This window comes from Berghia stephanieae, chromosome 15 (assembly GCF_034508935.2).
Source record: "Berghia stephanieae isolate SIO BIC M18660-M18661 chromosome 15, UCSD_Bste_1.3, whole genome shotgun sequence".
In the NCBI taxonomy this organism is placed as follows: Eukaryota; Metazoa; Mollusca; class Gastropoda; order Nudibranchia; family Aeolidiidae; genus Berghia; species Berghia stephanieae.
The window spans coordinates 9,860,025-9,872,524 of record NC_088374.1 but is presented as its reverse complement, the minus strand read 5'-3'; the positions used below and the strand labels follow the sequence as shown (position 1 = coordinate 9,872,524).

The 12,500-nt window shown below is 37.8% G+C and overlaps 1 protein-coding gene across 1 annotated transcript in view; it reads left to right on the top strand.

Moving 5' to 3' along the window:
* The window catches only part of LOC144960492 (uncharacterized), a 35,357-nt gene that overhangs the window by 7,517 nt on the left and 15,340 nt on the right, over positions 1–12,500 (top strand). Inside the window, exons 5-11 of the mRNA XM_078893649.1 lie at positions 2,613–2,733; positions 3,668–3,801; positions 4,095–4,264; positions 5,276–5,398; positions 7,829–7,934; positions 9,631–9,788; positions 11,474–11,578. Of these exons, the coding sequence (XP_078749775.1) occupies positions 2,613–2,733; positions 3,668–3,801; positions 4,095–4,264; positions 5,276–5,398; positions 7,829–7,934; positions 9,631–9,788; positions 11,474–11,578 (917 nt within the window). The remainder of the gene's footprint in view (positions 1–2,612; positions 2,734–3,667; positions 3,802–4,094; positions 4,265–5,275; positions 5,399–7,828; positions 7,935–9,630; positions 9,789–11,473; positions 11,579–12,500) is intronic.

The following is a 12,500-nucleotide window of genomic DNA, read 5'->3' as shown; positions in this document are numbered from 1 at the left end:
GGTGGAAGAAATCGCCAATAGATGGAAAGAATACGTGGAGGAGCTATTCAATGCGAACAGAGGTGACAACCATATACAGTCCTTTCTACGGGAACCCACAATCCTAAGATCAGAAGTAGAGAAAGCCCTATACTGCATGAAAACAGGGAAGGCCAATGGAATAGATTGGGTGTCAACAGAAATGCTGCAAGCACTGGGTGAATTTGGTGTTGATGTGATAACGGACCTTATGAATGAAATATACGAGTAAACGCACATCCCAGAAGACCTTCGCACTTCTATCTTCATACTGCTACCCAAGAAAGTGGTTGCAATTGAGTGTTCGGACTACAGAACAATGTGCCATCTACTGAAACTCCTCCTGACAATAATCCTCAAAAGCATCTTGTCAAAAGTAGATCGTGAGATTTCAGAACAGCAAACTGGATTCAAAAAGAACAGTGGCACCAGGGAGGCAATTTTCGACTTAAAAATCCTGTCAGAAAAATACTTAGAGGTCCAAAAAGACATATGTGCCTGTTTTATCGACTACTCAAAGGCATTTGATTCTGTTAGTCATCAGAAACGTATCCAGGACGTTGTGGCAATAGGTGTGGAAGAGAATGATGTGGCTCTAATCGCTAATCTGTACTGGCAGCAAAAGGCTCAGATAAAAGTGCTGGCAGATACAACAGATGCAATTGAAGTCAAGAAAGGAGTGTGCCAGGGATGTGTTATGTCTCCTGCTTGTTTAATTTATACACAGAGTCTATTTTTCGGCAAGTAGAAACAGCACAAGGGTTGAAGGTTGGTGGCCACAACATCAACAATTTACGTTACGCTGACGATACTGTCCTGTTGGCGGAAAGTAAGGAAGACCTACAGAAGCTACTTTCAAAAGTGAACAAAGAGAGTAAAGAAAAGGGGCTGTTCATTAATGCGAAGAAGACAAAAACAATGGTGATAACAAAAAATGAAAGAGCCCATAGACATAGATATAGAAATAGAAGAGTGTCCAGTGGAACAAGTAGTTCACGTACTTGGGGCAGTTGGTAACATCCGATGCAAAGTCTGACAAAGAGATCAGGAGACGAATAATGCTGGCCAAAAATGCGCTCATGAAACTAAAGTCAATCCTCACCAACACAAATATCTCCATCAGAACACGAATGAGATGCACCAAATGCTATGTGTGGTCCATTTTCTTTTATGGTTGTAAAACGTGGACACTAACCGCACAGACAGAACAACGTATTGAAGCTTTTGAGACGTGGACGTACAGGAGAATGCTGAAAATACCTTGGACAGCAAGAAAAACAAACATCGAAGTCCTCGACCTAATGGGCCAAAAACAAAAAGAACTTCTTTTGACTGTGAAGCACATAAAGCTGTCATATTTTGGACATATGCGAAGACATGATAATCTCGAAAAAAAGGATAATGGAGGGAAGAATTGAAGGAAAGAGAGGCAGAGGAAGGCAAAGGAAATCCTGGACAGATGGCATCAAGGAAGCTACAAGACGGCGCATGGCAGACTGTAACGAGGCTGCAATGAACCGTGAAGGATGGAAGGCCATGACATCCGACCTCTGGAAAGAGATGGAACCCGGGTAAGGTAAGGTAAGGTAAGAGAATGTGATTAAAGAGCATTTTCCAAGGACTCAACATTACAGTCTCGGGTTTGTCAGCTTCCTGTAGCATCAGCCATCTGTCATCGAGTTTTATGGCTCAGATGTAACGAAAGGTTGAACATCAATTAGAAGACACATGTGGCCAAATCTTTTTTCCAATTCAATTTGTATGTCATTACAGTCTCGGGTTTGTCAGCTTCCTGTAGCATCAGCCATCTGTCATCGAGTTTTATGGCTCAGATGTAACGAAAGGTTGAACATCAATTAGAAGACACATGTGGCCAAATCTTTTTTCCAATTCAATTTGTATGTCATTACAGTCTCGGGTTTGTCAACTTCCTGTAGCATCAGCCATCTGTCATCGAGTTTTATGGCTCAGATGTAAGGAACAGTTGAACACCAATTAGAAGACACATGTGGCTTTACCTTATTGCTATTTAATTTGTATGTCATTTCAGTCTCTGGATTGTCGATTACTTATAGCATCAGCCCTCTGTCATCGAGTTTTATGGCTCAGATGTAAGGAAAGGTTGAACATCAAACATGTGGCCTAATCTTTTTTTCCAATTTAATTTGTATGTCATTACAGTCTCGGGTTTGTCAACTTCCTGTAGCATCAGCCATCTGTCATCGAGTTTTATGGATCAAATTTTGGCCGAGATTGACATCAATTTGGAAGACACATTTGGCTAAAAAAAATTCTATTTAATTTGTATGTCATTTCAGTCTCTGGGTTGTCGATTAATTATAGCATCAGCCCTCTGTCATCGAGTTTTATGGCTCAGATGTAAGGAAAGGTTGAACAACAATGAGAAGTCACGTGTGGCTTTACCTTATTGCTATTTAATTTGTATGTCATTTCAGTCTCTGGATTGTCGACTTCTTGCAGCATCAGCCCTCTGTCATCGAATTTTATGGTTCAGATGTAAGGAAAGGTTGAACAACAATGAGAAGTCACGTGTGGCTTTACCTTATTGCTATTTAATTTGTATGTCATTTCAGTCTCTGGATTGTCGACTTCTTGCAGCATCAGCCCTCTGTCATCGAGTTTTATGGCTCAAATTTTGGGCGAAGTTGACATCAACAACAAGACGCATGTGGCCAAACCGTTGGCGGGATTTAGGTATGTAGTTGTGGCGATTCGTTTATGTAATGAATTGGGAAGGAAAGTCGTGATGCCGTACCTTCTACTTTTCAGGTTCGAAAATCATTGGAAGTGTGTATATAACCAGTTCTTTGGAGAGCTAATAATGAATAGGTCACATAATGAATATTGAGGTGGCATAGATATTTTAGTAGCAGGATGGATAGGCAGATTCTAAGGATCATGGGACTCAAGAGAGCGAGGATGGGTGCTCTTTATTGATGACCAGCATATATCTAGACTAGAGAATAAGGTGCCATCAGTCTAATACTGGAAGATCATTTACACAAGGTTTGTATTCAGTCCTCCCGAAAGAGTGGTTTTACACTTCCAATGAGATTGAAGCCAGTTTATTTACATCACACTTTGTTCCCTTCTAAAAAGAAAAAAAAGATTTTTTACTATATTCTCATTCAGACAAGATGAGTCCATGGCATTCAAATATCTTGGACTTAAAAGACATCCCGATGGTGCCGTCTGTAAGGTATGGGAAGGCTGTGTTCCCTATACTAAAAACCTGTTTTACTATCTTCTCATTTAGACTAGATGAATCTAAGGCAATAGAATATCTAGGAGTAAAAAGACACCCCGCCCGATGGTGCCATATGTAAAGTATGGGAGGGATGTGTTCTCTATACTAAAAACCATTTTTACTATGTTCTCATTCAGACAAGATGAGTCCAAGACAATCAAATATCTAGTACTGAGAGACACCCTGATGGTGCCATCTGTAAGGTATGAGACGGCTGTGTTCTCTTTCTGAAAACCTTTTTTACTTTCTTCTCATTTAGACTAGTTGAGTCCAAGACAATCAAATATCTAGGACTGAGAGACACCCTGATGGTGCCATCTGTAAGGTATGAGACGGCTGTGTTCTCTTTCTGAAAACCTTTTTTACTATCTTCTCATTTAGACTAGATGAGTCCAAGGCAATCAAATATCTAGGACTGAAGAGACACCCCGATGGTGCCGTCTGTAAGGTATGGGAGGGCTGTGTCTACAACCCAATTGGGTATTCGACGTACAAAATCACCTGGTGGTTTACTGGTGGGTTGTTATCGTTGTCGTTATTGTCGTATCAACGTTATCATCATCGCTATTACTATCACCACCATCATCATCATCATCATCATCATCATCATCATCATCATCATCATCATCATTATCATCATCATCATCAGTATTATCATCATCATCGCTATCACCATCTTTATGATCATCATCATCATCATCATCATCATCATCATCATCATCATCATCATCATCATCATCATCATCATCATCATCACCAATAATCCAATCCCACCCCCACGCCCCCCCCCCCCCCTTTTCCCATCCAGATTCCCAATCATGGTATAGTGCTATGGGCTATCGAGACGTGCCAGTGACCATGGTGGTGGCAGGGAGCACGATGGACAGACAGACACAAATGATGACCAACTTTGATCACAGATACAATTATGCAGATTTCAGGCCTTACCTCTCAAGGGGAGCAATCAATTCATTCCAGGTAATAATGAAAAAAAGTCGTGACATCAAACCCTCCACTGTTTTGGTTCCTAAATCCTTTGGAGTGTGTATGTAGCCAGTCCTTCGGAGTATTAAAAATGAACAGGTTAGGTAAATCTGGCATAACTATTTCAGTATCAGGAAGAATATTATGTAGATTCTTAGGCTTACCGGACGTAAAAGAGCAGGATGGATGATCTTTTTGACGACCAGCATATAGATAGTATTCGCTTGGCTAAGAAGCTCACAACATTGCCATCCGGAAGTATAACGGACCATAACACACAAAACTATGTGTAACCTTTAACATTTATAGTCTGGCTAATACAGTTAGTGAGAATAACTTATAAACGCAGATGGCAAAAAGCAATAACAAAGACCTGAGTGACGTCAATTTCGTTCCCTCTATATCTAGACTAGAAAATAAGATATCACTCTAAAACCAGAAGATCAATTACACAAGGTTTGTATTCAGTCCAATGTAAGAGTGGGTATTTTTTAATAGGAACCAGTTGGGGGTTTTTTAATCACATTTTTCTACCCTATTGATGCTTTCACCTAATGGTGACGTAACCTCTTGTTGCTATGCCTGGCAAGCTTATGACATGGATATCTTTTATCCTATAGAATGAGACTCGGGTTATTCAATCAACACTTTGGACAACACGGGTGATTCCGTTTGACATTAGGCTTTGTTTGATGGATTGTCTATATTCCTTCATGGAATTCCTAGGCAAAGGAATATCACGATGCCGAGCTGAAGAACGCCTAAAATGAACTCTTGAACTTGAACTAAACTTTTTTTTGTTATTGTTTTTTTTTTTTTGGTTGGGTTTTTTGTTGTTGTTGTTGTTGTTGTTGTTGTTGTTGTTGTTGTTGTTGTTGTTGTTTGTTTGTTTGTTTGTTTGTTTTCCTTTTTTTTCGTTTTAGATTCGAGAAACTTTTATCCAAAAATAATTGAAGCGTCGGATCCGATGATATTGTAAGCAAAATTATCTTTATTCTATTCCAGATTCCCGAGGGTGTGTTTTGCCAAAACGAGGTGAACACCATGCCCTTGCCTACGATGCCTAAATACTTCAGTATCAAGTCAGAGAAGCTAGACGGGGTTCGAGATTATGTTTCCAACATAAAGGTTAGCTGCTTCAAATTATCAAGTGACCGTTGCAAATTATAGATATCAGAATTCTGGAATACGAAATATTAAATCTTCGAAGGTAATTTGCTTTAAAATGAGTGCAATTACATTTTTTTAATCATTGGGCAGTCAGTATATTACATCATCAATTCTTCTATAATTATTAGCTTACCACATTATCAATTCTTCTATAATCATTAGCTTACCACATCATCAATTCTTCTATAATTATTAGCTTACCACATCATCAATTCTTCTATAATTATTAGCTTAATACATCATCAATTGTTCTAGAATTGTTAGCTTACTACATCATCAATTGTTCTACAATTGTTAGCTTACTCCCTCACCAATTGCTCTACAATTGTTAGCTTACTCCCTCATCAATTGCTCTACAATTGTTAGCTTACTACATCATCAATTGCTCTACACTTGTTAGCTTACTACATCATCAATTGCTCTACACCTGTTAGCTTACTCCCTCATCAATTGCTCTACAATTGTTAGCTTACTACATCATCAATTGCTCTACAATTGTTAGCTTACTCCCTCATCAATTGCTCTACACCTGTTAGCTTACTCCCTCATCAATTGCTCTACAATTGTTAGCTTACTACATCATCAATTGCTCTACAATTGTTAGCTTACTCCCTCATCAATTGCTCTACAATTGTTAGCTTACTACATCATCAATTGCTCTACAATTGTTAGCTTACTCCCTCATCAATTGCTCTACAATTGTTAACTTACTACCTCATCAATTGTTCTATAATTTTTATCTTACTACATCATCAATTGCTCTACAATTGATAGCTTACTACCTCATCAATTGTTCTATAATTTTTATCTTACTACATCATCAATTGCTCTACAATTGTTAGCTTACTACCTCATCAATTGTTCTATAATTTTTAGCTTACTACATCATCAATTATTCTATAATTTTTAGCTTACTACATCATCAATTATTCTATAATTTTTAGCTTACTACATCATCAGTCAGTTTGATATCACAATTTAGCTTACCCGTAATTTCATGGGGACAAAAAAATAGAATTAGTCCTTCAGAGTCATAGGCCCACGAGCACTAGTTTATCCTGGTTTCTGTAGCGTGAAACGGAAAATTTAGAGAGAACTTCTCATTAAAATGACTGGCTAAAAACAATAACAAAGAGCTAAATACGTCAATGTCGCTCCTTCTATATGATTTAAAATCGAACATTATGTGTGTGTGTGTGTGTGTGTGTGTGTGTGTGTGTGTGTGTGTGTGTGTATATATATATGGGGGGCGAAGTGGCCGAGTGGTTAAGGCATTGCACTCTGACTTTCGTTTTTTTCCTTGAGCAAGATTAATAACCCCCAATTTGCTCACTTTGACAACATGGGCGATTCCTGTTGACATCAGACATCATGTTTGATGAGTTATCTATATTCCTTCGCGGAATGCCTAGGCGACGATATCTTATGATGTCGTGGCGCAAAAGGCGTAATTTTATATATATATATATATATATATATATATATATATATATATATATATATATATATATATATATATATATATATATATGGGAATCTGGTTCACATCATTACATAATCGGTTTGCGGCAGTGTGTCACATGTGTTATTATATAAAATTTGAAAGAAATTATATTCGCACTAAATTTCATTTATCTATGCATGTTTACATAGTGCTATATTTACATTATTTATTTATTTATCTATTTATGCATTCAAATGACAAGTTTTATTTTTATCATACTATGTTGGTTATGCGTACAATCCTTCTCAATCTGTTTTCAATATTATTCTATTTACATTGGAAATCCATTGTTACAATTCCATTCAATTTGCATGTCAGATTTGTCTAGCTTTGCTTGTGCCTGCTGTATATTTTATTACATTTATTTCATTCTATCTTAGATTAGCTTCTTATTTTTCTTTTATCAATTAGTTCATGGTATTTATACATCTTTGTTAATAGCGATAAATTCGTAACATCTGATAATTAAGGATCATTAACGTATATATTATCTTTTCTAATCATATCTTATCTTGTTTTATTAAAAAAAACTGAGCTTTTATATAGCGCAATATCCACTAAATGTGCTCAAAGCGCTTTACAAAGGGCCCCTAACCAACAACAACATCTAACATGTAGAACGAGACATGACATAACATTTTTTCCGACAGAGACGACGCTGTTAAGGCCAGGTACTCATTTTACACCTGAGTACGGTGAGAGCATGTGAGTAAAGAGCCTTGTCCAAGGACTCAAATATGCGCTGAACCTAGCTCGAACTCAGGACCTTCCGATCCGAAAGCGTGTGTCATACACATAGATCACATAGCCGACCATATAGTCGGTGTTAGGGTTGAATGTGTTAATGGCTTTCTTATATTCTTTTTGTATCTTGTATATTTCAGGAGTACTACGACTCGGGGTTGGGCCTCACCAAGTTGGAATACATGGAAAAAATGAATTCACAATATGGCCACAACTTGTTGTCGATCGTACACGATTTCAACACGGGTAGGTGTGGCTATAACAAGAAATGAAGTGAGTAGGAAAATGCCAGAAGACAATAGAGAATAAAAATTCCGCTGCGGCGATGGGGGCTCGAACCCGTGACCTTATTGGTACGACCATGGTGGATAGCTTATACAGTAGAGTCACGCTCTCCACGGCCAGACGGAGTTGTCGTACCAGTAAGGTCGCGGGTTCGAGCCCCCATCGCCGCCGCGAAATTTGTATTCTCTATTGTCTTCTGGCACTTTCCTACTCACTTAATTTCTTTTTGCTATCAACATAATATGTGCCTGCTCCACTCACTTTTCTGAATTAGGTGTGGCTATGTGGTCTAGTAGTATGAGTATGACACTCGCTTTCGGATCGGAAGGTCCTGGGTTCGAGCCTCGCTCGGCGCATAGTTGAGTCCTTAAAAAAGGCTCTTTACTCACATTCTCTCACCGTACTCAGGTGTAAACTGAGTACATGGCCTTCAACGGCGTTGTCTCTGTCTGAAAAATTGTAATATCGCCTAACAGGCGTCATGTCTCGTTCTCCACGTCAAGCGTTGCTGTTGGTCAGGGACCCTTTGTAAAGCGCTTTGAGCACATTTAGTGGATATTGCGCTATATAAAAGCTCTATTTTTTTAGGTGGCAAAAATAGGAAAGAGAACAATATTTATGACGTTATATCTTGCTCACTTCCGGTTCTAAACTTTACAACAATGGCAGTGGTAGTCTTATTAATACGCTTCAACAGTCATAACGTCACATCCCTCGTAATGACGCATGGTAACTTAGTAACTGGCTCTAAACTATCGGAACAATGGCGGACGTCCTTATGAAATATTTCTCGGACGAGCATAAAAGCGTATCCAGAGGGAAAAAAAACATTATAAATCTGATCATGTTTTGACTTTTACACATTTTGATCACAAGACATATGAAAAGTTCTAGCCAGCATGAAGAATAAAAAGTACCAATTTTCTTTGTTTAGAACCACGATGGCCGCCGTTGTTGGGCGACGTGACATCAGACTATTGAATCCAATAAAGAAAGAACAGTCCTTCAAATACATCCGACACATGGATCCTGAGTTTATCCCGGTTTCTATAGCGTGAAACGGAAAATAACAGTTATTTTCTACCCTTTAGTGTCTAGACCCCTAGTCTATGGAAATGTATTTTCCCTGATCTAACAGACCTAGCTACCCAATCGCTGTTGGACTGTTGGGTGGATCTCTGTCCAGGGGTGGGGGGGGGGGGGTCAGAGAAATATGTGAGGCAAGCTTCGATTTGAGATATGAATCATAATCGAAGATAACGTGTTTCCCAACAATTATTTTTCCGAAAAAAAATTCATAACTTGGGTTCTAGCTAATAGACATTTAAATTGGTAAATGATCAGAATCAACTGAAAGAAATACTAGCACGAGGTGACAAATATTTATCTGCCGTCGACCAGCGTCTTTTTTTTTTAGTTTTTTTTCTTAAGTTTTTATTGGGTTTTTATTTTCTTTTTTGTTGGTTATTTTTGTAATTTTTTTTTTTGGGCGGGGGGGGGGGGGGGGGGGGCGGGGAGCAGAAGAAGGGTTTTGAGAAACGTTTCCAATTTGGTAATTTGTTCTGTTTTTGTTCATTACTTTTTTTTTATAGTCCACAGCTTATAGCAGCTTGGTGTCACATTGACTTGTATTGTCCTGTGTCGTATATTCAACCAGGTGTGGGGTACGTGATGGACAAGGTCCACGGAAACTGTAGTATCACCACCATCAACAAAATCGGCTTTGACGTCAAGATGGTCAATTTCACCAACGTCCGGTTGAAGACACCTCAAGAATTCTTGGATTTGGACCACACATATGCTTACGTTGGACAGGTAAAAAAAAACAATGTGAAATTGAATGTAATCTTCAATTCAATATACGAAAACAGATCAAATGAACGTTTCGGGTTTCCCCTTTATCAACAAAAAAGGACAGGTACGAAGCGAAGACCATGCCTCTGAGCCACGCTGCCCCTAAAATATATGGAACGCTTCACTAATTCGCGTGCCGTGTAGAAAAGATTAATTTAGCGAAATCTCAACACCACTCGTGGGGTAAAAAACTATTAATGGAGAACTAAGTGATGTAAATTTAACTATCTTATTTAACCCTCTCCTTACCACAGACTACTAGGCCCTGTGTTATCTTTGCTCCTTACCACCTACAGAATAGTGAAAATTTAGAAACCTTTAAAAAGAAATTGAAGAGCGTTTCTTGGCAATTAATATGCTTTATGTTTTTATTTAGGGTAGTAATGTGCATGTAAAGAGTTTGCGTATGTGGACGCGGAGGAGTTTCCGTATGTGGATGTATGGGTGTATGTGTGTGAGCGTGCTAGTGTGAATGCTAGTTTATATAGTCTGGAGTGATTGTAAAACGCCATAGAGCACTTGTCAGTGGATTAAATGGACGCTATATAAGTATATTATATTATATCATATTATATTATATTATATTATATTATATTATATTATATTATATTATATTATATTATATTATATTATATTATATTATATTAAATTATATTATATTATACAGCAAAATCGTCACATTTGTTACGACACAATATACATTTTTCTTGTTCAGGTTTATTTTGTACATAACAATGTTCTTTGTATAAATAATTAAAACATAAAATTGTTTTATAGAGAGATAGTTTGAATTTTAAAAAAGCATTTTTTCTGCAGGGTAAGCCTGCCATTTTGGGAAAACACTGAAAAGGATCGGTAAAGAGAGAGTTAATATTAATGTCAGTCCTTATTAAATATCTTTATAAAACAAAACAAAGTTCCTGGGAATTGCACTTAAAATTTAAATATTGAGCATTATATTGCGCAATGTCCACAAAATGTGCTCAAAGCGCTTTACAAGGGGTCCCTGGTCAACAGCAACATTTAACATGTAGGACGGGACATGACGATATTACAATTTTTAGGACAAAGAAACGCTGTTAACGGCCAGGTACTCGTTTTACACCTGAGTACGGTGAGAGAATGTGAGTAAAGAGCCTTTTCCAAGGACTCAACTATGCGCCGAGCGCGAGGCTCGAACCCATGACCTTCCGATCCGAAAGCGAGTGTCATACCACTAGACCACATAGCCGCACTTAACTTTGCAGCACCATCAATCTGGAATTCTCTTTCGGTCTTTACCAGAAGTGCTCATCATAATGAGCGGGTGCTTCAAGTCTAGACTGAAGACAGAATGTTTTAGATTGATATTTCAAAACACAATCTTCAGATTCTATTGACATCAAACATAACTTAAATGATCTACCTACATTTGTAACATTTAATTTTCTTTACTTACTTACTTGTCGGAACCAGAGACCACTTCGGTCTTGTGCCATCATGACGTAGAAGTTAGACGTCTTTTGTAGTTGTTCCATGTTTTACCTTTCTTTAAATTCACACGTCAAATATGGCTATTAAAGAGCCATTGAACACGATAGCTGGATATTGGCGATCTACAGATGTTATTATTCATTTATTTTATCTATTTACTCTTCATCTATCAGAGAGTGGATAGAGGTATTCCTTGTGACGTATGGGTGACGTCACGAACTGATTACCCGCCCCCTGGCGGTGTTTACGCCACAACATGGGAACAGTACTTCACAGCAGTAAGTGTCATCATCATTATTATCGCTGTTGTTGTCATATATCACATAAGTATTATCCAAATCATTTCTATTATCACTCATCATCATGGATCATTATTGCATTGCGTCAACTTTATCATGGTTGGGGTTGAATTCTTATTCTTATTCTCCTCCTCCTCCTCCTCCTCCTCCTCCTCCTCCGTCTTCTTCTTCTTCTTCTTCTTCTTCTTCTTCTTCTTCTTCTTCTTCTTCTTCTTCTCTTCCTTCTTCTTCTTCTTCTTCTTCTTCTTTCTTCTTCTTCTTCTTCTTCTTCTTCTTCTTCTTTTCTTCTTCTTCTTCTTCTTCTTCTTCTTCTTCTTCTTCTTCTTCTTCTTCTTCTCTCTTCTTCTTTCTTCTTCTTCTTCTTCTTCTTCTTCTTCTTCTCTTCTTCTTCTCTTCTTCTTCTTCTTCTTCTTCTTCTTTCTTCTTTCTTCTTCTTCTTCTTCTTCTTTTCTTCTTCTTCTTCTTCTTCTTCTTCTTCTTCTTCTCTTCTTCTTCTTCTCTTCTTCTTTCTTCTTCTTCTTCTTTCTTCTTCTTCTTCTTCTTCTTCTTCTTTCTTCTTCTTCTTCTTCTTTCTTCTTTCTTCTTCTTCTTTTCTTCTTCTTTCTCTTCTTCTTCTTCTTCTTCTTCTTCTTCTTCTTCTTCTTCTTCTTCTTCTTCTTCTTCTTTCTTCTTCTTCTTCTTCTTCTTCTTCTTTTTCTTCTTCTTCTTCTTCTTCTTCTTCTTCTTCTTCTTCTTCTTCTTCTTTTCTTCTTCTTCTTCTTCTTCTTCTTCTTTCTTCTTCTTCTTCTTCTTCTTCTTCTTCTTCTTCTTCTTCTTCTTCTTTCTTCTTCTTCTTCTTCTTCTTTTCTTCTCTTCTTCTTCTTCTTCTTCTTCTTTCTTCTTCTTCTTCTTCTTCTTCTTC